This window comes from Hyla sarda, chromosome 10 (genome assembly GCF_029499605.1).
Source record: "Hyla sarda isolate aHylSar1 chromosome 10, aHylSar1.hap1, whole genome shotgun sequence".
In the NCBI taxonomy this organism is placed as follows: domain Eukaryota; kingdom Metazoa; phylum Chordata; class Amphibia; order Anura; family Hylidae; genus Hyla; species Hyla sarda.
In genome coordinates, this window is record NC_079198.1 from 59596197 (window position 1) to 59622627 (window position 26431).

Below are 26431 nucleotides of genomic sequence, written 5' to 3' on the forward strand. Positions count from 1 at the left end.
CGTACATCCAAGTATTGTACCATTCAGTACCTGTTAAGCTGTCAAGGTGCTCCATACCGTCAAAGTCCAAACAATAGTATTCACCGGCTGGTGTTTTACAAAAATACAGAGTTTTTTCTGCTAATAGTTAGGCATATTACTGCCCTCATCAGTGCATACCGCATACGTACATCCAAATATTGTACAATCTAGTACCTGTCAAGGTGCTCCAAACCGTCAAAGTCCAAACAATAGTATCCACCGGCTGGTGTTTTACAAAAATACAGAGTTTTTTCTGCTAATAGGCATATTACTGCCCTCATCAGTGCATACCGCATACGTACATCCAAGTATTCTACCATTTAGTACCTGTTAAGCTGTCAAGGTGCTCCAGACCGTCAAAGTCCAAACAATAGTATCCACCGGCTGGTGTATTACAAAAATACAGAGTTTTTTCTGCTAATAGTTAGGCATATTACTGCCCTCATCAGTGCATACCGCATAGGTACATCCAAGTATTGTACCATTTAGTAGCTGTCAAGGTACTCCAAACCGTCAAAGTCCACACAATAGTATCCTCCGGCTGGTGTTTTACAAAAATACAGAGATTTTTCTGCTAATAGGCCCTCATCAGTGCATACCGCATACGTACATCCAAGTATTGTACCATTCAGTACCTGTTAAGCTGTCAAGGTGCTCCATACCGTCAAAGTCCAAATAATAGTATCCACCGGCTGGTGTTTTACAAAAATACAGAGTTTTTTCTGCTAATAGTTAGGCATATTACTGAGCTCATCAGTGCATACCGCATACGTACATCCAAATATTGTACCATCTAGTACCTGTCAAGGTACTCCAAACCGTCAAAGTCCACACAATAGTATCCACCGGCTGGTGTTTTACAAAAATACAGAGTTTTTTCTGCTAATAGTTAGGCATATTACTGCCCTCATCAGTGCATACCGCATAGGTACATCCAAGTATTGTACCATTTAGTAGCTGTCAAGGTGCTCCAAACCGTCAAAGTCCAAACAATAGTATCCACCGGCTGGTGTTTTACAAAAATACAGAGTTTTTTCTGCTAATAGTTAGGCATATTACTGCCCTCATCAGTGCATACCGCATACGTACATCCAAGTATTGTACCATTTAGTACCTGTCAAGGTACTCCAAACCGTCAAAGTCCACACAATAGTATCCACCGGCTGGTGTTTTACAAAAATACAGAGTTTTTTCTGCTAATAGGCCCTCATCAGTGCATATCGCATACGTACATCCAAGTATTGTACCATTCATTACCTGTTAAGCTGTCAAGGTGCTCCATACCGTCAAAGTCCAAACAATAGTATTCACCGGCTGGTGTTTTACAAAAATACAGAGTTTTTTCTGCTAATAGTTAGGCATATTACTGCCCTCATCAGTGCATACCGCATACGTACATCCAAATATTGTACCATCTAGTACCTGTCAAGGTGCTCCAAACCGTCAAAGTCCAAACAATAGTATCCACCGGCTGGTGTTTTACAAAAATACAGAGTTTTTTCTGCTAATAGGCATATTACTGCCCTCATCAGTGCATACCGCATACGTACATCCAAGTATTCTACCATTTAGTACCTGTTAAGCTGTCAAGGTGCTCCAGACTGTCAAAGTCCAAACAATAGTATCCACCGGCTGGTGTATTACAAAAATACAGAGTTTTTTCTGCTAATAGTTAGGCATATTACTGCCCTCATCAGTGCATACCGCATAGGTACATCCAAGTATTGTACCATTTAGTAGCTGTCAAGGTACTCCAAACCGTCAAAGTCCACACAATAGTATCCTCCGGCTGGTGTTTTACAAAAATACAGAGATTTTTCTGCTAATAGGCCCTCATCAGTGCATACCGCATACGTACATCCAAGTATTGTACCATTCAGTACCTGTTAAGCTGTCAAGGTGCTCCATACCGTCAAAGTCCAAATAATAGTATCCACCGGCTGGTGTTTTACAAAAATACAGAGTTTTTTCTGCTAATAGTTAGGCATATTACTGAGCTCATCAGTGCATACCGCATACGTACATCCAAATATTGTACCATCTAGTACCTGTCAAGGTGCTCCAAGCCGTCAAAGTCCAAACAATAGTATCCACCGGCTGGTGTTTTACAAAAATACAGAGTTTTTTCTGCTAATAGGCATATTACTGCCCTCATCAGTGTATAACGCATACGTACATCCAAGTATTTTACCATTTAGTACCTATTAAGCTGTCAAGGTGCTCCATACCGTCAAAGTCCAAACAATAGTAAACACCGGCTGGTGTATTACAAAAATACAGAGTTTTTTCTGCTAATAGATAGGCATATTACTGCCCTCATCAGTGCATAACGCATACGTACATCCAAGTATTGTACCATTTAGTAGCTGTCAAGGTGCTCCAAACCGTCAAAGTCCAAACAATAGTATCCACCGGCTGGTGTTTTACAAAATATACAGAGTTTTTTCTGCTAATAGGCCCTCATCAGTGCATACCACATACGTACATCCAAGTATTGTACCATTTAGTACTTGTTAAGCTGTCAAGGTACTCCATACCGTCAAAGTCCAAACAATAGTATCCACCGGCTGGTGTTTTACAAAATATACAGAGTTTTTTCTGCTAATAGACCCTCGTCAGTGCATACCGCATACGTACATCCAAGTATTGTACCATTTAGTACTTGTTAAGCTGTCAAGGTACTCCATACCGTCAAAGTCCAAACAATAGTATCCACCGGCTGGTGTTTTACAAAAATACAGAGATTTTATGCTAATAGGCCCTCATCAGTGCATACCGCATACATACATCCAAGTATTGTACCATTTAGTACCTGTTAAGCTGTCAAGGCTCTCCATACAGTCAAAGTCCAAACAATTGTATCCACCGGCTGGTGTTTTACAAAAATACAGAGTTTTTTCTGCTAATAGGCATATTACTGCCCTCATCAGTGCATACCGCATACGTACATCCAAGTATTGTACCATTTAGTACCTGTTAAGCTGTCAAGGTGCTCCATACAGTCAAAATCCAAACAATAGTATCCACCAGCTGGTGTATTACAAAAATACAGAGTTTTTTCTGCTTATAGTTAGGCATATTACTTCCCTCATCAGTGCATACCGCATAGGTACATCCAAGTATTGTACCATTTAGTAGCTGTCAAGGTGATCCAAACTGTCAAAGTCCAAACAATAGTATCCACTGGCTGGTGTTTTACAAAAATACAGAGTTTTTTCTGCTAATAGTTAGGCATATTACTTCCCTCATCAGTGCATACCGCATCCGTACATCCAAGTATTGTACCATTTAGTACCTGTTAAGCTGTCAAGGTGCTCCAAACCGTCAAAGTCCAAACAATAGTATCCACCGGCTGGTGTTTCACCAAACTACAGAGTTTTTTTCTGCTAATAGGCCCTCATCAGTGCATACCACATACGTACAACTAAGTATTGTACCATGTAGTACCTGTTAAGCTGTCAAGGTGCTCCATACCATCAAAGTCCAAACAAAAGTATCCACCGGCTGGTGTTTTACAAAAATACAGAGTTTTTTTCTGCTTATAGTTAGGCATATTACTGCCCTCATCAGTGCATACCGCATAGGTAGATCCAAGTATTGTACCATTTAGTAGCTGTCAAGGTGCTCCAAACCATCAAAGTCTAAACAATAGTATCCACCGGCTGGTGTTTTACAAAAATAAAGAGTTTTTTCTGCTAATATTTAGACATATTACTGCCCTCATCAGTGCATACCGCATACGTACATCCAAGTATTGTACCATTTAGTACCTGTTAATCTGTCAAGGTGCTCCAAACCGTCAAAGTCCAAACAATAGTATCCACCGGCTGGTGTATTACAAAAATACCAAGTTTTTTCTGTTAAAAGTTAGGCATATTACTGCCCTCATCAGTGCATACCGCATAGGTACATCCAAGTATTGTACCATTCAGTATCTGTTAAGCTGTCAAGGTGCTCCATACCGTCAAAGTCCAAACAATATTATCCACCGGCTGGTGTATTACAAAAATACAGAGTTTTTTTTGCTAATAGTTAGGCATATTACTGCCCTCATCAGTGCATACCGCATAGGTACATCCATGTATTGTACAATCTAGTACCTGTTAATCTGTCAAGGGCCTACATACTGTTCAAGGACAGCCTTAAGTAATCACCTGCTGCTGTTCTAGATAAATACTGTTTAAAGAGTAGTGTAGCGTTTTGTAATACCCTCATAAACGCACTAAGTATGTCAGGCAGAGAAGTGCCAGGACGTGCACAGAGGAGTGGCAGAGGCCTAAATACTTCAGGCAGAGTTGGCAGCAGACTTGGGGCGAGTGGCCTGAGCTTCCGTTATCAGCCAGCGGTCGTGTCTCCACCAGCAACCCATCTGCCGTCGTCGATTGGTTAACACGCTCATCCACATCATCACAAGTGACATCTGACACCCCCAGTCAACAGTCGGTGGGTTCCTCAGACACAATCCTCAGTTGGCATGGCCCAGGAGCAGTCCTTGTCCTCCCATTGCCTTTGTCCTATGCTGTTCCCTCTCCTAAAGAAGTATCTTATGCTGTGGGTTCTGCTCCACTATTTACTGAGGACGATCCAATAGAGGACAGTCAGTAGCTACTGGACATCCAAGAAGGGAGGAGACATGCGACGCTTGCTCCGCTAGGCGGCCAAGTAGTGATGTGGAGAGTAACGTGGGAGGCGGTGTTGCAAGTGTTCAGTGTCCTGAAGCAGACACTGTTGGGGAACCTGAGGAGGACATCAGTGACGTGCACACAACTGTTGATGATGATGAAGCCGATTGCAATTGGGAGCCGGGTGCAGAAGGGGCTTCATCATCATCAGGAGAAGAGAGTTGCAGGTTGACCTTGAGGCAGCAAGGCGGTAGCACGGTTGGCAGTCAGCGTGGTGGCAGTAGTGGAAATTCAGGAGCCAAACGTGCCCGGGGGAGACCACCTGCTTCGCGGCAGCCTACCTTTCCGGGAGGTAGTGGAACAGGGGTTCCTGGAGACAGCGCTAGTAGCAGTCAATTAGTGCGGACTGCGGGTGGGAAAATCAGCTACTCGGTGGTGTGGAAGTTTTTCATAAGGCATCCGGAGGAGGTTCACGTAGCCACATGCAAGATCTGTCGGCAGAAGGTGAAGCGTGGCCAGGGTCCCAATGTCGGCACCACGGCCCTGCATCAACACATGCTTCGCCACCATAAAGCGGCCTGGGAGAACAGTGGCTCCGATGTAGTGGTCCAGCCTGCTGCATCACCCAGTGGCCATCCGCTCCCTCCTTCATCCAGCCAAGGCTCCACCACCTCAGCCGAAGGGAGCTGTGTGTCAAACCCTCCTTCTGTCGCTTCTTCTTCTCCCGCTTTTAGTCAGCCATTCCGCCAACAATCCATCGGTGAAGCCATGTCCAAGAGACAACAGTATGCGCCCACTCTTCCAACGGCGCAGAAGTTGAATGTGCTCCTGTCCAAGTTGCTGGTGTTGCAGTCCCTCCCTTTTCAAGTGGTGGACTCTGCACCTTTCAGAGAATAGATGGCTTGTGCCGAGCCGAGGTGGAGAGTCCCAAGCCGTCATTTCTTTGCGAAGAAGGCAGTACCAGCCCTACATAAGTTTGTACAAGAGAAGTCCTTGAGCCTGTCGGTGTGTTCAAAAGTGCACGGCAGCTCCGACGTCTGGATGATTTTCTGGGTGCACACTGTCGCACAGTGTCTGACATCTCTAACACAGTCTCAAACATGTCTCAGACACTGTGCACCAAAATAACATGGAAAAACCCAATAAAAGCTAGTGGGTTTTAGCTTAGTAAATTATGGGCCATTATGTGGTCCTGCATAAGAATGCAGAGTTTTGGAAACAGGTTTTTGATATAATTCAGGAAAGGTTGGGTTACATGCCGTTTTTCACATTTGAATCTGTGGTCTTGGGGGAAAAGGAAAATTATGTGCCTGCCTTTGCTCTAATTTCTGAACTTTTATTTTTAGCTCGATTATTAATTCTGAGAGTTTGGTTATCAGAAAAGGTCCCAGTGACTGAGAAATGGTTTAATCTAGAGAAAATTAAGAATTATGAATTGATATATAGGAAAAGATCTCTACAAAGACAGGATCAGTTTAACCTGAAGTGGAATAAATGGAGGAGAGATTGAAAGCTGTTTTCTTTTTCTTTTCCTTTCTTTCCTACGCATTCTCAGGGTGGTAGGGAGGGGGGAGGGATCAGGGGGGAAAGGCTAAGCTTATATATTTAAGGAATGTATTGTTGGTACAATTTGTACAATTTTAAATGGAAAAAAAATTTAAAAGATAAAAAGGACGCATGACCCTGCACCCGCTCCCATGCTATAACGCGGGGTCACACATGAACCCCACATTATAGCAGGTTGGTCCTGGCACCAAGCAACGGCCGGGGCCAGTGGCTAATACCAGACATCACCGATCACGGTCATGCCCGGTATTAACCCCTTAAATGAAAAAAATACTTCCCAGAAGCTCAGCGGAGCTGATCGGGGCCACCATGTTAAAACCGTTGTTACCGCGATGTCCCGATCAGCTGAGAGGACGCGAGTCCCTACCTTCCTCCTCGGTGTCCAATTGATGATCTACTGCTCCATGCCTGAGATCCAAACTGGAACAGCAGAGCACCGATAACACTGATCTATGCTATGGCATAGCATTGAACAGTGTATGCAATCAGAAGATTGCATGTTATAGTCCCCTATGGGTGTAAAAAAAAAGTGAAAAAAAAGTTAATAAATGTGATTTAACCCATTCCCTAATAAAAGTTTTAATCCCCACCCATTTTCTCATATATATATATATATATATATATATATATATATATATATATATATATGAATATGCAAAGCAGCTAATTACATCACCTTTTCAGGTAATGTTCCCTGGTATCAGCTTAGCTTCTGTTAAGGAATATAAAAAGCTGATCAGGATTTTATGCCAAGCCAGACTACTCCCCAAAAGGGAAGTTTCTACCCATCTGCAGACAGCTGTTTCCTGGTTTTTGCCACTCGTCAGTACAGAGCAGGGTGATCTGGCTTGGCTGGGGTAAGAGGCCTGAGAGCAGCTAAAGGGGATGAGTATTTACCTCAGGGCAAGGCCACCACTCCTGGTGTAATGGAGCACTCCGCGGGCATTCTGTATATATATATATATATATATATATATATATAAATATATATGTATGTATGTATATATATATATATATATATATATATATATATATATATATATGTAAACAAAAATAAACATAAACATAAACATTTGTGGTATCGCCGCGTGTGTAAATGGCCAAACTATAAAAATATAATGTTAATTAAAGCGCACAGTCATTAGCGTACTCGTAAAAAAAAAAATTCCAAAGTCCAAAATCCTATGAAAACAAAGATGGAACAGATAAAAATTTCAGATCACAGCGCAAAATAATGGGGGAGATTTATCAAAACCTGTCCAGAGGAAAAGTTGCCCAGTTGCCCATAGCAACCAATCAGCTCACTTCTTTCATTTTTACCAAGGTCTCTGCAAAATGAAAGAAGCGATCTGATTGGTTGCTTTGGGCAACTGGGCAACTTTTCCTTTGCACAGGTTTTGATAAATCTCCCCCAATGAGCCCTAATACCACCCTGTATGCGGAAAAATAAAAAAGTTATAGGGGTCAGAAGAGGATATTTTTAAACATACAAATTTCCATGAAAACTGTTATAATTTTCACCAGAAGTAAAACAAAATCAAACCTATATAAATTGGATAGCATTTTACAGAAAAAAGATAAGGTGTCATTTTTACCGAAAAGTGTACTGTGTAGAAATGGAAGCCTACAAAAATGACAAAATTGCGTTTTTTTTTTTTAAATTTTGCCCCACAAATATTATTTGGGCTTCAGTACATTTTTTTGGTAAAATGACTGATGTCCTTACAAAGTACAATTGGTGGCACAAAAAAATACTAAACGAAAGTGCAAAAACGAAAAAACCCTCAGTCCTTAAAGGGTTAATCTCTACAAATTGGGGTGTATGGTTAGATATACAGAACATCTGTCAAGTATTTGATTTCCCCTACCTTCTGAATAATATTTTCACTACCTAAAAACCTAGATCAATTTGCGGCCTTGTATTACACTACTTATTTCAACAAGAACATATTTTTAATATGGATTTTTCATCCTCCAAATGTCCTTAAAGGGAAACTGACAGCAGGGTCATTTGGTCAACCTGATTATACAGTTAAATAATGCAGATTACCTTGTTTGAAATGCATCCTAATAGGCAGAATTTGGAGCAGTCCTTCAGGAGATATTTATCTTGTTGCTATAATGATATTTTCTTCTTATGTGCACTGGAGGTGGCTGCTGTATTTGCACTGCTTTACCCCACCCCCTCCAGCTGGTAATTCCCTCCCTTCTGCTTAAAATTCTGCCACCTTCAAGGACAAGCTGTGGAAGAGGGGATTAATATTTATGGAGGGGAGAAGTTATTGTCAGAAGGGGCGGGATTATCATCTGGAGAGGTAGAATAAAGCATTGCACATACAGCAGCAGCACTCCAGTGCACAGAAGAAAATATCACACTAGCAACAAGATGCATAGCTCCGAAGCGGATGCACTGATTTTCAAGGCATTAGAAACAGGGTAACATAATAACATAGATTATAAGGTTGAAAAAAGACCTGAGTCCATCAAGTTCAATCTATAACCCTAATGAGTCCCTACTGAGTTGATCCAGCGGAAGGCAAAAAACCCTCATCTTAGAGGTAAAAATTCCTTCCCGACTCCAAATATGGCAGTCAGAATAAATCCCTGGATCACCAATAAATCCCCAACGTTCTGTCCCTATAAATCTAGTATACATAACCAACAATGTTTTTACTCTCCAAAAATGCATCCAGGCCCCTTTTGAGCTCTTTTACTGAGTTCCCCATGGCCACCTCCTCCGGGAGAGAATTCCATAGTCTCACTGTTCTTACAGTAAAGAACCCCCGTCTGTGCTGGTGTAGAAACCTTCTTTCCTCTAAACGTAGAGGATGCCCCCTTGTTATAGATACAGTCCTGGGTATAAATAGATCATGGGAGATATCTCTGTACTGTCCCCTGATATATTTATACATAGTTATTAGGTCTCCCCTAAGCCTGAATAACCCTAATTCTGATAATCTTTCTGGGTACTGTAGTCCTCCCATTCCCCATATTACTCTGGTTGCCCGTCTTTGAACCCTGTCCAGCTCAACTTTATCTTTCTTGTACACTCGTGCCCAGTACTGTACACAGTATTCTATGTGTGGTCTGACTAGTGATCTGTACAGCGGTAGAATTATTTCCTTGTCATGGGAATTTATTCATGATTTTATTTGCCTTGGCAGCAGCTGCCCGACACTGGTAACTACAGCTAAATTTACTGTTAACTAAGACTCCCAAGTCCTTTTCCATGTCAGTAGTCCCAAGTGTTCTCCCATTTAATACATAATCCCAGCCCGGATTTTTCTTCCCCATGTGCATTACCTTACATTTTTCAGTGTTGAATAGTGATGAGCGGCATTGCCCATATTCGAATTTGCGATATTTCGCGAATATATAGACGAATATTTATCTTATATTTGCGAATTTCGCGTATTCGTTATATTCGCAAATGCGAATATTCATTTATTCGCAAATTCGAGGAAGAAAGCAGTGAGGGGGTGGACAACTTTACTATTGGTTGCTAGGGATGTTGTTGATAACCTCTGACAAGTGTATTTGCATCATTCTAATTGGCCCACAAGTGAAAAGAAGGAGTATGCGAATATTCAAAAATGCGAATATGCAGAAAAAAGTTGACATTTGTAATTTCAAATATATAGCGAATATATTCGCAATAAAACTTTGAAATGCGAATATTCACGCCCAACACTAGTGTTGAACCTCATCTGCCACATCTCAGCCCAAGCCTCCAGCCTCTCCAGATCCATTTGTAATAGTGCACTGTCTTTTATTGTGTTGACCACTTTACAGAGTTTAGTATCATCTGGAAAGATTTCTACTTTACTATTCAACCCCTCTACAAGAGTAACCTGCACTATCTACCCGTATATACTTAAGTTAATGCGGGTGCCCCTCTTTCTATCAACCTGTATATTCAGGTTAATGTGGGTGACCCTGGTGCCAGTTTCCCTTTAAAGCCATTTTATTTACATAATTTAGATAAGGGTGAAATAAGGGAGAGATAGTAGAGACATAGTAGAGAACTGCCCTTGCTAGTCTATACGGATCCACCTCTTCCCCATAACAAAATGTGGGTCTCCTAATATGAGAGCTGGACAATCATTCTTCTTTTAATAATACTGGAGGAAATCCTTGAGGACAGCAGATCTATGCTGGCCTTCTGTGTCTGTATACTTAATATACATTTCCCAGTCAATCTTCTTAAATACAGTTACCATACTCTTTGAATCAGAACTGTGTGAGACTGAAAACATAAAACAGATGATTGAGGACAGAACCAGAGTTAAGCTTCTAGGTGTGCTGAAACCTTGGACACATTTTGAGAGTGATAATTGTTAGACCACCATCTTTTATTCACGATATGAGATGTGGGCTTAGTCAAATGAGTCTCCTATAGTCACACTATACCAGGTATGTAATTCTTTAAAGGGGGTACTCCTGCGCTAAGACATATTATCCCCTATCAAAGGATAGGGGATAAGATGCCTGATCGCGGGGGTCCCGCCGCTGGGGACCCCTGTGATCTTCCACGCCGCACCCCATTAGAATCAGGGGGCGGAGCCGTGACGTCACTATGCTCCATCCCCATGATCGCCAGTAATCAATTTTTACATAGTAGGCTATAAAAAGTAGTATTTTAGTGGGTCTAGAAACCGTAAGACTGCTGAGGGCAATTTATTATATAAACAATGCAAGTAACTCTGTACAAGGTAGTAGTATTAGTGGAGATGAGTTGATAATAAACAAGAACAATCTAATCATATTCAGATGCAGCCCTCGGGAGTTGTCTGGCTATTCACATCTTACAAATGGAGAATCACAGATTGTCCAAGCTTCCCTACTTTGATGCAAAGCTCTCATCAGAAAACACATGTCCCGTCAATTGGAAACACTCTCCAACTCACTTTTCGACTCCAGTCCCAGCTCACTGGACACCAGTCTGCTGTCGTACGTGAGATGCCAGCACAGGGAGATCACTATCCTAGAGTTCCTGCACCACTGCACCAGCTATTTTCCACATGCAGCCAAACGGGCACTTATCCAGCAAGTCCTACAGCTTGTCCATTCAGTCTCCCCCCCACCAGAGTATTATTTCAGGGCAAGCTTGGGTAGCTCAAGAAAGAAGGTACCCTTCAGCCTCATCTCATGCTCCTTGTACCTGTACGCCCTGCGCCAGGTCCCAGTATATAATGCATGGTCACGCCGGTCGGTCATGGTGGCTAATGATAGCTGGGATCCTGGGCTAATAGCATGCAGCACCGATCGCTGTGCCGTGCACTATTAACCCTCTAGAAATGGCGATCAACTTTGATCGCTGCATTTAGGGGATTAATAACGCTTTCTAAAATGAAAGTTAAAGCTTCCCGACAGCTCAGTCGGGCTGATCGGGACCATCGCGATAAAATCGCGATGTCCTGATCAGCTAGGATGCGAGCGGAGGTCCCCTTACCTGCCTCCGTCCCGTTCAATCTGCGATTGATTGCTCCAAGCCTGAGATCCAGGCTTGAGCAATTGACCACCTATAACACTGATCAATGCAACACTATGGCTTTGCAGAGGTCAGTGTAAAAGTTTAATGTGTGCATGTTATAGGCCACTATGGGAGCTATAACATTGCAAAAAAAAAACCTGTGCAAATAAAAATAAACATATGTGGTATCGCCGCATGCGGAAATGTACAAATTATAAAAATATATTGCTAATTAAACCGCAGGGTGAATGGCGTAAAAATTCAAAAAGTCCAAAATAGCATATTTATGGTAACTTTTATATCATCAAAAAATGAATAAAAAGTGATCAAAAAGTCCGATCAATACAAAAATTGTACCAATAAAAACTTGAGATCAAGGTGCAAAAAATGAGCCCTCAAACTGGCCCATATGCGGAATATTCAAAAAGTTATAGGGGTCAGAAAATGACAATTTTTCACGTATAAATTTTCCTGCATGTAGTTATGATTTTTCAGAAGTACGACAAAATCAAACCTATATAAGTAGGGTATCATTTTAACCGAATGGACCTACAGAATAAAGATAAGGTGTAATTTTTACCAAAAAATGCACTGCGTAGAAACGGAAGCCCCAAAAAGTTACAAAATAGCATTTTTGCTTCCGTTTCGCCGTGGATTTTTTTGGAAAATGACTAATGTCACTACAAAGTAGAATTGGTGGTGCAAAAAATAAGCCATCATATGGAATTTTAGGTGCAAAATTGACAGCATTATCATTTTTAGAAGGTGATGAGGAAAAAATAAAAATGCACGGAACGGAAAGAATGGAAAAACCCTGCGTCCTTAAGGGGTTAAAGCTCCCAAGAGCCCTGTGACCTCCTAAATAGAAGAAGTTTGAAACAATGAGGAGTCTTCCTAAAGCTGCCCGCCGTACCAAAATAATTAGTCAAACAACACTGCAGTACTCCACCAATCTGAACTTTATTGTCACGATGCCGGCTGGCAGGTAGTGGATCCTCTGTGCCAGAGAGGGATTGGCGAGGACCGCGCTAGTGGACCGGTTCTAAGTCACTACTGGTTTTCACCAGAGCCCGCCGCAAAGCGGGATGGTCTTGCTGCGGCGGTAGTGACCAGGTCGTATCCACTAGCAACGGCTCACCTCTCTGACTGCTGAAGATAGGCGAGGTACAAGGGAGTAGACAGAAGCAAGGTCGGACGTAGCAGAAGGTCGGGGGCAGGCGGCAAGGTTCGTAGTCAGGGTGGATAGCAGAAGTTCTGGTACACAGGCTTAAGACACACAAAACGCTTTCACTAGGCACAAGGGCAACAAGATCCGGCAAGGGAGTGCAAGGGAGGAGACCAGATATAGCCAGGGAGCAGGTGGAAGCCAATTAAGCTAATTGGGCCAGGCACCAATCATTGGTGCACTGGCCCTTTAAGTCTCAGGGAGCTGGCGCGCGCGCGCCCTAGAGAGCGGAGCCGCGCGCGCCAGCACATGACAGCAGGGGACGGGAACGGGTAAGTGACCTGGGATGCGATTCGCGAGCGGGCGCGTCCCGCTGTGCGAATCGCATCCCCAACGGCCATGACAGTGCAGCGCTCCCGGTCAGCGGGACCGACCGGGGAGCTGCAGGGAGAAAGACGCCGTGAGCGCTCCGGGGAGGAGCGGGGACCCGGAGCGCTAGGCGTAACATTTATGACAGAGTGGCCAGAAAGAAGCCTCTCTTGAGTAAAAGACACATAAAATCCCACCTGGAGTTTGCAAAAAAAAGCACCTGTAGGTGACTCAGACTAAGAAACTAAATTCTCTGTATTGATGGAATCAAGATTCATTTTTTAAACACAATTCTAAGTGTCATGTTTTGAGGGAACCAAGCACTGCTTATCACCAGCCCAATACAATCCCTACAGGGAAGCATGGTGGTGGCAGCATTATGCTGTGGGGATAGTTTTGGTGGGGTTGAAGGAAAGACTAGGCTAAAAGTTGACCTTCCAACAAGACAATGACCCTGAGCACACAGCCAAGACAACACAGAAGTGGCCTTGGGACTTCTACCAAATCGAACATCTTTGTAGAAACTTGACATCTTCCATTTGAACTGTCAGAGCTTGAAAGGATCTGCAAAAAAAGAAAACCTCCAAATCCAGGTGTGCAAACCATCATATCCAAGACTGGAGGTTCAAATTGTTGACAAATGTGCTTCAACTAAGTACTGAATAAAGGGTCTGATTTACATGAATACAATATTTTAGTTTTTTGTTTTTTTTACAATTTAGTAAAGATTTCTAACATTCTATTTTCACTTTGTCATTATAGTACAGAATGCATGATGGAGGAAAACATATGCATTATTTTAAGAAACATAACAGTGTGAAAAAGTGCAAGGGTCTGAAGACTTTCTGAATGCATGATATGTATATATTGTGTGAAAATTGTAGGATGGTAGGTACGAGACAATGAGATTGCTAAATTTGGTCATATAAATTCTGAAAGCGCAGAGTGCCAGTCACACAGTTACACTATGCTGGCTTACATCCAATTAGTGATTCCCACAGTATTAGATTAGGCAGACTGCCTAACACCTTCTAAATACACCAAATTATGATACCTTACACTCCTCAAAACCAATTCCCTACAGGATGCAGACAATGCACAGTGCTACATGGGGAAGGCTGCACAGCTGCCAAATACTGATGAACAGCTACTTGCATGACTACTATGCCTGAAGTGATGTCTCCTTAGTAGTATACTTGCACATAAATAGGTAAGTCTAGCATACCTGTATCAGCGCTGATTGGATGGTGCACACAGACTGTGTAAAAATACACCTCACTGACGATTTATCACATATCCCATAGCTGCTCATGTTCATTAGATCTTGACTGAAAGATATACACATATATGTTTGGCCAAGCCAAGCCTAGCATCCCCATAAACACATGCACTTGGCTGGGTCAAGCATGTATGTGTTCTCAATTGGAGAGGGGAATAAGCAGCTGTCAGACTCCATGTCTATGCAAAAGGAGTGTAGGTAGATACAGTATGTGTTCTTACAGTATTTACATAATACATACAATTTTGGGAGCAACACAAGTTTAGAAAGTTTATAAGATATGGCTTTAACATGGTTTATTTTTGCGCAAAATCTGATAGAATTCTTCATAGCCATGTCTACAGTTAAGTTTACCATAGAGCACTTTCTACTGTAGAATCAAATTTATTAACTTTTTTGAACACAAAAAATTGCACAAATGCGCTTTTCTTGCGCAAATATACACCACCTCGGAGGACACGTACCAAAGTGTTCTAAAGCATCTGAGAATGTGAAACTTGTGTTCCCCTTTGTATTTTGGAAACATAATATATTCCCTATTTTGGGACAGTTAGGATTACTACTCCCATCATGGACAGACTCTGCCCATGATGGGAGTTATAGTCCAGGGGCTGAGGGGCAGATCGCACCAGGTCATTATCCAGAGACCCGCTGCGATCTGCATTTATTAACTGTAAAAGCCGGTGGCACATGCGGCTACAATGCGCTGCCCACCGACTCCTGCATACGCTGTCACATTTCATAATCCCCGGTGCCGAAGATCCACTTACCCATCCGGGCGGGCGACGGCGGCAGCGGGCAATGGAGCGCGGCTGGATCCTACGGAAGACAGTGAGTTGCCTAGCAACATCTAGAGGGTACAGTTTGAGACCACTATACAGTGGTCTCTAACTGTAGCCCTCCAGATCTTGCAAAACTACAAATTCTAGCATGCCCAAACAGCTGTTTGCTGTCTGGGCATGCTGGGATTTTTAGTTTTGCAACATCTGTTGGAGATTACTTTGCAGTGTTCTCTAAAACTGTAGCCCTCCAGATGTTTCAAAACTGCAAATCCTAGCATGCCCAAACAGCTGTCTCGGCATGCTGGGAGTTGTAGTTGCGTACCTCCAGTTGTTGCATAACTACATCTCCGAGCATGCCCTTCGGTGATCAGTACATGCTGGGAGTTGTAGTTTTGCAACAGCTGGAGGCACACTGGTTGGAAAATACTGAGTTAGGTAACAGAACCTAACTGAAGGTTTTCCAACCAGTGTGCATCCAGCTGTTGCAAAAGTACAACTACCAGCATGCACGGTCTGTCAGTACATGCTGGGAGTTGTAGTTTTGAAACAGCTGGAGGTTTGCCCCCACATGTGAAAGTACAGCGTACATTCACACAGGCAGGTTTACAGTAAGTTGGTTTCCTGCTTCAAGTTTGGGCTGCAGCAAATTTTTCGCGCAGCGCAAACTCCTAGCGGGAAACTCACCATAACACGCCACTGCGAATGTACCCTAAAAACACTACACTACACTAACACATAATAAAGAGTAAAACACTACATATGCACCACTTAAACTGCCCCCCCCCCCCAATAAAAATGAAAAAAGTATTGTATGGCAGTGTTTCCAAAACGGAGCCTCCAGCTGTTGCAAAACAACAACTCCCAGCATTTCCGGACAGCCACTGACTGTCCAGGCATGCTGGGAATTTAGCAACAGCTGGAGGCACCCTGTTTGGGAATCAATATCGTAGAATGCCCCTATGTCCACCCCTATGCAATCCCTAATTTAGTCCTCAAATACGCATGGAGCTCTCTCACTTCGGAGGCCTGTCGTATTTCAAGGAAACAGTTTAGGGCCACATATGGGGTATTTCCGTACTCGGGAGATATTGCACTACAAATTTTGGGGGGATTTTTCTCCTTTTACCCCTTATGAAAAGGAAAAGTTAGGGGCTACACCAGCTTGTTAGTGTAAACAAATAAAAAATTTTACACTGCTGGTGTTGCCCCAAACTTTTTATTTTCACAAGCGTTAAAAGGAAAAAAAATACCCCCAAAATTTGTAACGCAATTTCTAGTGAGTACGGAAATACCCCATATGTGGGCGTAAAATGCTCTGCGGTAGCACAACAAGACTCAGGAGTGAGAGTGCACCATGTACATTTGAGGCATAAATTGGTGATTTGCACAGGGGTAGCGGATTTTACAGCGGTTCTGACATATACGCAAAAAAATTAATACCCACATGTGACCCCATTTTGGAAACTAAACCCCTCACGGAACGTAATAAGGGTATAGTGAGACTTAACACCCCACAGGTGTTTAATGAAAATTCTTCAAAGTTAAATGGAAAAATGAAAAAGAAAAAAACATTTTACACTAAAATGCTGGCGTTACCCTAAATTTTTCATTTTCACAAAGGAAAATAGGAAAAAAAGCCCCCCAAAATTTGTAACCTCATTTCTCCAGAGTAAGAACATACCCCACGTGTAGATGTAAAGTACTTGGCGGGTGAACTACAATGCTAAGAAGAGAAGGAGCGCCATTGGGCTTTTGAAGAGAAAATTTGTCCGGAATTGAAGGCCACATGTGTTTACAAAGCCCACATAGTGCCAGAACAATGGACCCCCCACATGTGACCCCATTATGGAAACTACACCCCTCATGTAATGTAATAAGGGGTACAGTGAGCATTTACGCCCCACAGATGTCTGACAGATTTTTTGAACAGTGGTCCATGAAAATGAAAAATGTAATTTTTCATTTGCAAAGCCCACTGTTCTAAAGATCTGTCAAATGCCAGTGGGGTGTAAATACTCACTGCACCCCTTATTAAATTCTGAGAGGAGTGTAGTTTCCAAAATAGGGTCACATGTGGGGGGGTCCACTGTTCTGGCACCACGTTGGGCTTTGTAAACAAACATGGCCCCTGACTTCCATTCCAAACTATTTTTTTTCTTCTGAGCATTGTAGTGCGCCAGCAGAGCACTTGACGTCCACACATGGGGTATTTCCATACTCAGAAGAGACGGGGTTACAAATTTTGGGGGGCATTTTGTCCTATTACCCCTTGTAAAAATTTTAAACTTGAGGGAAAACTAGCATTTTAGTGAAAAAAATTTACACATCCAACTTTAACGAAAAGTCGTCAAACACCTGTGGGGTGTTAAGGCTCACTGGACCCCTTGTTACGTGCCTTGAGGGGTGTAGTTTCCAAAATAGTATGCCATGTGGTTTTTTTTTTTTTTTTTTTTTTTTTGCTGTCCTGGCACCATTAGTGGCTTCCTAAATGGGACATGCCCCCCAAAAACCATTTCATCAAAATTTGCTTTTCAAAAGACAAATGTGACTCCTTCTCTTCTTAGCACTGTAGTTCGCCTGCAAAGCATTTTACGTCCTAACATGGGGTATCTCCATACTCAGAAGAGATGGGGTTACAAATTTTGGGGGGCATTTTGTCCTATTATCCCTTGTAAAAATTTTACATTTGAGGGAAAACTAGCATTTTAGTGGAAAAAAAAATCATTTACACATCCAACTTTAACGAAAAGTCGTCAAACACCTGTGGGGTGTTAAGGCTCACTGGACCCCTTGTTACGTGCCTTGAGGGGTGTAGTTTCCAAAATAGTATGCTATGTGTTTGTTTGTTTTTTGCTGTTCTGGCACCATAGGGGCTTCCTAAATGTGACATGCCCCCCAAAAACCATTTCAGAAACACTCAGAAACACTAGCAGGCTCAGAAGGGAAGGAGCGACAGTGGGATTTTGGAATCCCACTGTCGCTCCTTCCCTTCTGAGCCTGCTACTGCGCCCGCTGAACACTTGACATACACATATCAGGTATTTTCTTACTTGAGAGAAATTGGGTTACACATTTTAGGAAGATTTTTCTCCTTTTACCCCTTGTAAAAATTAAATAACTGGGTCTACAAGAACATGCCAGTGTAAAAAATTAAGATTTTGAATTTTCTCCTTCAAATTGCTACTATTCCTGTGAAACACCTAAAGGGTTAACAAACCATTTGAATGTCATTTTGAATACTTTGAGGGGTGCAGTTTTTATCAGGGGGTCATTTGTGGGGTATTTCTAATATGAAGGCCCTTCAAATCCACTTCAAAAAAGAACTGGTCCCTGAAAAATTTTGATTTTGAAAATTTTGTGAAAAATTGGAAAATTGCTGTTATACTTTGAAGCCCTCTGATGTCTTCCAACAGTAAAAACATGTCAACTTTATGATAAAAACATAAAGTAGACATATTGTATATGTGAATCAATAAATAATATATTTGGAATATTCATTTTCCTTATAAGCAGAGAGCTTCAAAGTTTAAAAAATTGCTAAATTTTCATCAAATTTTTGAATTTTTCACCAAGAAATGATGCAAGTATCGACAAAATTTTACCACTTAAATAAAGTAGAATATGTCATGAAAAAACAATCTCGGTATCAGAATCCCATAGTCATTACTGTTTAAAGTGACAGTGGTCAGATGTGCAAAAAATGACCAGGTCCTACAGTGAAAATTGGCTGGGTCCTTAAGGGGTTAAATGCGGAATGCAGCGGGTCTCTGGAGAATGACCTGCTGTGATCTGCATCTCAGCCCCTGGACTATAACTCCCATCATGGACGGAGTCTGTCCATGATGGGAGTAGTAGCCCTAAAAGTCTCACAGCCAGGGGATGTGCAAGTGCCATCCCTCAGCGCTGCAGTACTACAACTACTCCCATCATGGGACAGACTCTGTCCCATGTTGGGAGTAGTAGTCCAAGGGCAGAGGGACAGATCGAGCTACACAGTTCAGGCCTTACTCTGTTCTCATTATGTGTTTTGCATAATGGGAACAGAACCGTTCTGGCAGTGTGTTCCTAAACATGGAGACTCCAGCTGTTGCTTAACTACAGCCCCCATGATGGGAGTTGTAGTTTAGCAACAATTGGAGGCTCCCTGTTCATGAACGCACTGCCTTATGTGTGCTCTCCCCAGGGGAGAGCGAAAAAAATTTATTAAACCATATTTCTTGTTTTTCTTTTCTTCTCATTTCAGATACTTGAATGCAGAGGACTATGTCAGATTCGGTGGACTGCGACGATGACCAGCGTTTTTTTAATTTCAATAAAATGGTTAATGAGGGCTGTGGGGGAGTGTTTTTTAAGATAAAAAAGTTTTTCAATGTGTTGTGTTTTTTATAATAGAATTTTCAGGCTTAGTAGTGGAAGCTGTCTTAAAGACGGAATCCATTATTATGCCAGGGCTTAGCTAAAGCCCAATTATTACCCCGGTACCCAACGCCACAGGGGTGCCAGGAAGAGCCAGTACCAACAGGCCCGAAGCATCAAAAATGGCACTTCTGGGCCTAGACGATAGTAGGCTAGCATTATTTAGGCTGGGGAGGGCCAGTAACAATGGTCCTTACTCACCCTGCACCCTGGTAATGTCAGGCTGTTGCTGCTTGGTTGGTATCTGGCTAATACTGAAAATAGGGGGAAGCATATGTATATGAGTGGTTCCCCCATTTTTTCATTAAATGTTTAGCTGTGGATAACATTCTAAATGAGCTTTGGGAGAAGCTTACTAACTTACAATTTACTAATGTTAATATATATATATATATATATATATATATATATATATGTATATTTATGTCAGTATATTAATGTCTAAACGGTGCAAAGGCAATCATTCACTTTAAAAACAGACTAGGGCAGATTTACTACTGCTGTCCAATTCTGCAATTTTTTTTTTACTGTCAAGGTCATTGGAATATGACAATATGTTTTAGTAGAAAGAAAATAGTAGAGAAGATGTGATATTTATGTATACAGCATTGATAGGTGACTTACCTCATTGTTGAGTTCTTTATAAAAGTACAATTAGCTTAGTAAACCATATAGATATTTAGTACGGTTGAAATAAGACACATGTGCATCAAGTTCAACCAAGGTTATAAATTACCTTTATTTACAAGAAGTGCTATAAAAAAAAAACATACTTACGTAAAAGATATTCAGCACTGTCGTGATCATAATCTGTGTCTTCTGGGAAGTGATTTATTTTTACACAGATCCCTCTTTTTTGGCCTAAGTACAGGTAAATTGGTGAAAGTTAATTACAAAAATCAATAAAAATGGAAAAATACAGTATAAACAATACATTTTGAGTCTGTAATCATGATATATATATATATATATATATATATATATATATATATATATATATATATATATATATATATATTACATAAAAATTGTCCTTCCCAGCACTTGTACTGTTTTTTTATTTGATGATTTCTGCTACTTTATAATGTACTATTGTTAACTAATTTACTATTGATGTTTTGTGTAAATTTTAATAAAATAAGTATGGGGAAATGCACTTCACTTTATTTATTAACCTTGTATGCCAAACATGCGCCAACGTTTTATTTTTGTCTGCGCAAGTAGGCACTTTTTGCTATTCATCCGATATGTACTTATTCAAACTCTGAATCATTTATTACATATTTTACTCTGCTTTTGGCCCTGTGATTACATATTTCCCCCTTTTCTACCTGTGATTTTTCACTTAAAAAAGAGATGAAATAAATGAAAACTTGTTTGTTTGGTCATTTGGGTGCTCTGAAAGTTACCAACATGTAAATAACACATTTATGTATATCAGGGAAAATATAAAATAAATAAAAAAGTGTGAAAATACATTGCAATGTATCTATGTTAAACTGATTTTGGATAGCACAAAAAGATGGACAGTGATAGAGATGCACTGATTTATTAATAGATTTTAAATGATTAGGTGGTGACACCTATTAGGAATTGCACATTTTAAACTGGAGACCTTAAATGGGCCCTGTCACTTTAAAAAACTTTTGACATGTTGTAAAGACATGTCAAAAGTTTTGATCAGTCGGGGTCTGAGTGTTCAGATCACCACTAGCAAGAACAAGCCAGCGTGACAAACTTAAAATGTAAGCTTGGTCTAACAATTGGTCATGGTATGAAAACTAAAACATGAATGATCAAAACTTTTGACATGTCGGGAGGACATGAGAAAAATAAAATCATGCATAAAAAACAGTCCATTAAAATAGCTGGAAATACCAATTAAAAGTCTATTTTTAATTAATCACACAACCTTAAAATTAATAAATTAATTTTACAGGAATTTTGTAGTTTTATGGCCCATAAATGGGCAAAAACAAATTGTGTAAGATTTTTTCCAGAAACATTTCTATAACAGTCGGTAGGTTGTGTCTGATATTGCTCTCCATTCAAGTAAATTTTAAGGGGTACTCCGCCCGTACATATTTTATACCTTATCCAAAGGATACGGACAAGATGTCTAGGGGTGGAGTACTCGTTTAATGTATTTGTTGCATTTCTTTACATCTTTTTGCCCCATAGGGAATAATGGGGAAGTAAACAAATGTTGCATTGAAGTCCTAGCCTTATAGAGATACACTGGCATTTACAGTCAAAGGCTTGCCTGTAAAACATCTAACCACTGTACTCTATCAACTGTGCATTTCTCACTCAGCTTCTCCCTACTGGATGTTCTGATGGGTCTGTCTTTTGATTGTTATAATGTCTTTGTGCCATTCAGACAGAGAACCATCCCTGATATAGACGAGAAATAACAATGTGAAGTAACAAAAAAGTTTGAACAAGCTGGAAGGAGAAGCGTAGAAAACAGATTATGCCCTATCACATGCATGCTTTAGTCTACTTTATTGTCTTCTATGAAACAAGAAATACTATTCATCATTGTCATCATTATTACAGGAGTGATACTATACTACAGAATTCTGATGAAGTTTAGTGTTACTATTGTTCTATTTCTAGAATAGAGTTGTGAAAAGCGAGTCATTACAGTAACAACTTATGGTCTGTCATCAAAAGCTGTGATCTAAAAAGCAAACAGGAAAGGTTTGAAACACTTCGAACTTTAGCTAAAATGTTGAGTTTGTATGAAAATCTGTATTTGGTGTCTGCAATTAGAGATGAGCGAACTTACAGTAAATTCGATTCGTCACGAACTTCTCGGCTCGGCAGTTGATGACTTATCCTGCCTAAATTAGACTCTTTCCTATGACTGTATCCACCTTTTCCAGCCCACCGGAGCACCTGAAAGCTGAACTAATTTATGCAGGATAAGTCAACAACTGCCGAGCCGAGAAGTTCGTGACGAATCAAATTTACTGTAAGTTCCCTCATCTCTGTCTGCAATGTATTAAAGGCTTACATTACATAATTTTATAGATAAATCCAACTCACAGTAAGCAAAACAAACATTATTTTATATTTTACCAAATATGTTTCTATATTTAGTAATGATACCACATTATTTATATTCAATTATAGGATTAGTCATAGATGGAGTGTGCAGTTGTCTAAGGTGCCTTTGAAGAGAAAGTGTTTTTTTTACTGTCATATAATAGCTTAGGTTACCTTGATCACGCACCTTTTTTCAGTTTCTTAATATGCCCTTCCGTTCCAGAAATATAAGGGTTTATAGTTTGCCTGGCAATTCAGGTAATCAGTCAGATGGGTATGACCTTAATTTTAATAATGGAAGTGAATATTGGGTGATGGGATTGGGGTGAGGGTGTGATGAAGGGCGGATGTTATTACCATAGGGGCAGATGGCATTAACCCCTTGTATTTGTGACCCCAGGGCGTGGTAATCCTCTCCACCTGAGGTATGGCTGCTAGTTCCTGGGCTAGGCGAGGGGCAAAAAATCACTCCCACTGCAAAGTTATGGAACAACGGCAGCTTTACTTTAGCCGCCAGGACCTATGTCTAATTCCGTACATCAACGATTGTGGTGATGCTCAGCATTAATCCCTGGCAATCAAAGTTGGGCTGTTCGGGACCACCGCGGTGAAATCGGCTGGATCAACAGAGCGCCGATAACGCTGATCTATGCTATGGCATAGCATTGAACAGTGTATGCAATCAGAAGATTGCATGTAATAGTCCACTATGGGGACAAAAAAAAGGTTAAAAAAAAAAGTTATTAGTTGTGATTTAAACCCTTTCCAAATAAAAGTTGGAATCACCCCCCCCTTTTCCCATTAAAAAATATGTAAACAAAAATAAACATATGTGGTATTACCACGTGCATAAATGTCCAAACTATAAAAATATGATGTTAATTAAACCGCCAGGTCAATGGCGTATTTGTAAAAAAAATTCCAAAGTCCAAAGTTGCGTATTTTTGGTCATTTTCTATACCCTAAAACTGTATAAAAAGCAATCAAAAAGTCCCATCAAAACAAAAATGATACCAATAAAAACTACAGACCACAGCACAAAAAATTGTCCCTCATACATCCCCATATACGGAAAAATAAAAAGTTATAAGGGTCAGAAAATGCCAATTTTAAACATACTAATTTTGGTGCATGTAGTTGTATTTTTTAAAATTAGTATAATAAAATAAAACCTACATAAATTGGGTATCTTAACCATATGGACCTACAGAATAAATATGTGTCACTTTTATCGAAAAGTGCACTGCATAGAAATGGAAGCCGCTAAAAACCACACAATGGTTTTTTTTTCCCAATTTTTTTCTCACAAATAATTTTTTTTTTCCCCATAGGTTTTGTGGTGAAATGAATAATGTAATTACAAAGTAATATTGGTAGTGCATAAAACAAGCCCTCGTATGGGTCTGTAGGTGGAAAACTGAAAGCGTTATGGTTTTTAGAAGGTGAGGAGGAAAACACGAAAGTGCAAAAATGGAAAAATGCTGAGTCCTGAAAGGGTTAAAAGATCAGGAGCACAAGCCACAAAGCATATGTTACAAAATATTTGTAGACACACAATATTCGCTAGACACACACAATACCGCTATATTGTTCCTAAATATAGACCACGATACATAGCCCAATACTCTCACATACAGTAACATATAGTGGTAGATACCAGCTATACGTTGGCACCCTGCAGACCGAATGAGGCTGGGTTCACATATATCAGGCGTCCGGTACAGTTTCCCTCTGGCGTGCTCAGGAGGAAAACTGATGCTTCAACTTTTCTTGTTCATTTGAATGGGAAAGCTCACAATCATTCAGCATCTTAATTTTGACGCCGGATGGTTGGACACACCGGAGAGAGAAGTTTGGATTACACCCCCTGAAATACAATACTGTGTTTGCATGTGTGTGTGCGTATATATATATCATAGGAAAAAGAAAAAAAGAAAAAAAAAAAAAGAAAAAAAAAATATATATATATATATATATATATATATATATATATATATATATAGATTTCCTAACCAGAGTGTATCAGGCTGTTGCAAAACTACAACTCCCAGCATGCTGGGATTTGTAGTATTCCAACAGCCGGAGGCACCCTGGTTGCGAAACATTGATATATTCACACACATACATCCATAAATCAGGATGCCCCCAGCTATTGCAAAACTACAAATCCCAGCATGCCCAAACAACCTAAACAGCTGGAGGCATTCTGGTTGGGAAACACTGATAACAATACATATATATTTATATATATATATATATATATATATATATATATATATATATATATATATATATCAAATGTAAGTGCCATGAGATTTTGCCACTGCTGCGATAATTGCTGCACTAGGGCTGGGCCTTAGGTAGGCCTAGTGACAGATAGTGGACAGATAGTGACAGATACACCACTGTATATTATATATATTTAAAAAAAACTGTGCATATACACATGCATACATACATATAACACACGCATACATACTCACTCACACATATATCATGCATGTGTATATCCATACTTGCATTACACACAAATACAGCACACTATACACAAATACATGTAACAGATAAACTGTTTACATTACACATGTACATCTACACATTGCATATACTTACTTTTATTGAAAGCTGGCTGGGTGCATTAAATACTTTAGGAGCTGCTAGATATTCATGCCTCCTAGTGCCTGCAGACTATCATCCTCATCGTTGGCCGACAGGTAGCTAAACTGTGCGACAAACACTCTAGGAGCCACAGGATGCCCTCTGGAGGACAAGGGCCCTGGGCAATTGCCCTAACGCCAGCCCTGTATGCAGACCCATGCTGACTTATTAGCAGATTTGACTGACTTGACTATGACTGACTAGGCTTCACCCCGTGACTGCTTACCAGGCTTTGACATTCACCTGAAGGGGAACTTGATTGGTGGAAGTGTGGCTGCGTGGTTAGGCCTTGGGTCTCTTCAAGACACCAGACACTCTCAGGTCTTGACTGTACTGCTCCTCAGCTAAACCAGAACTGACTAAGCTAGCTCATCCCTTGTATTTATGGGAGCAAGTTAGATGACTCCCATAGGTTGCCACACAAGTCACCTGGTCACTTACACCTTCCCTGGTTACATGGGACTTGGTAACAACCTTAACCCCTTAAGGACTGAGCGATTTCACGTTTTTGCATTTTTGTTTTTTCCTCCTTGCCTTTATAAAATCATAACCCTTTCAATTTTGCACCTAAAAATCTGTATTATGGCTTATTTTTTGCACCACCAATTCTACTTTACAGTGACATTAGTCATTTTACAGAAAAATCCACGGCGAAAGGCAAAAAAAATTCATTGTGCGACAAACTTGAAAAAAAAATGCCATTTTGTAAATTTTGGGGGCTTCCGTTTCTACGCAGTACATTTTTCGGTAAAAATGACACCTTATCCATACGGTTAAAATGATAACCTACTTGTATAGGTTTGATTTTGTATTACTTCAGAAAAAAATCATAAATGCATGCAGGAAAATGTATACGTTTAAAATTGTCATTTTCTGAGCCCTATAACTTTTTTATTTTTCTGTGTTCAGGGCGCTATGAGGGCTCATTTTTTGCGCCATGATCTGAAGCTTTTGGCTGTACCATTTTTGTTTTGATCAGACTTTTTGATCACTTTTTATTCAAAATGCACTATTTTGGACTTTGGAATT

General features: G+C 40.6%; 1 protein-coding gene across 5 annotated transcripts in view; it reads right to left on the bottom strand.

The window, feature by feature from the left end:
* CACNG8 (calcium voltage-gated channel auxiliary subunit gamma 8) overlaps window positions 1-26431 on the bottom strand; it is a 124357-nt gene that overhangs the window by 14678 nt on the left and 83248 nt on the right. For all 5 annotated transcript variants that reach the window (XM_056543000.1, XM_056543003.1, XM_056543004.1 and 2 more), the window contains one exon: window positions 20471-20554. In XM_056543000.1, the coding sequence (XP_056398975.1) occupies window positions 20471-20554 (84 nt within the window). The remainder of the gene's footprint in view (window positions 1-20470; window positions 20555-26431) is intronic.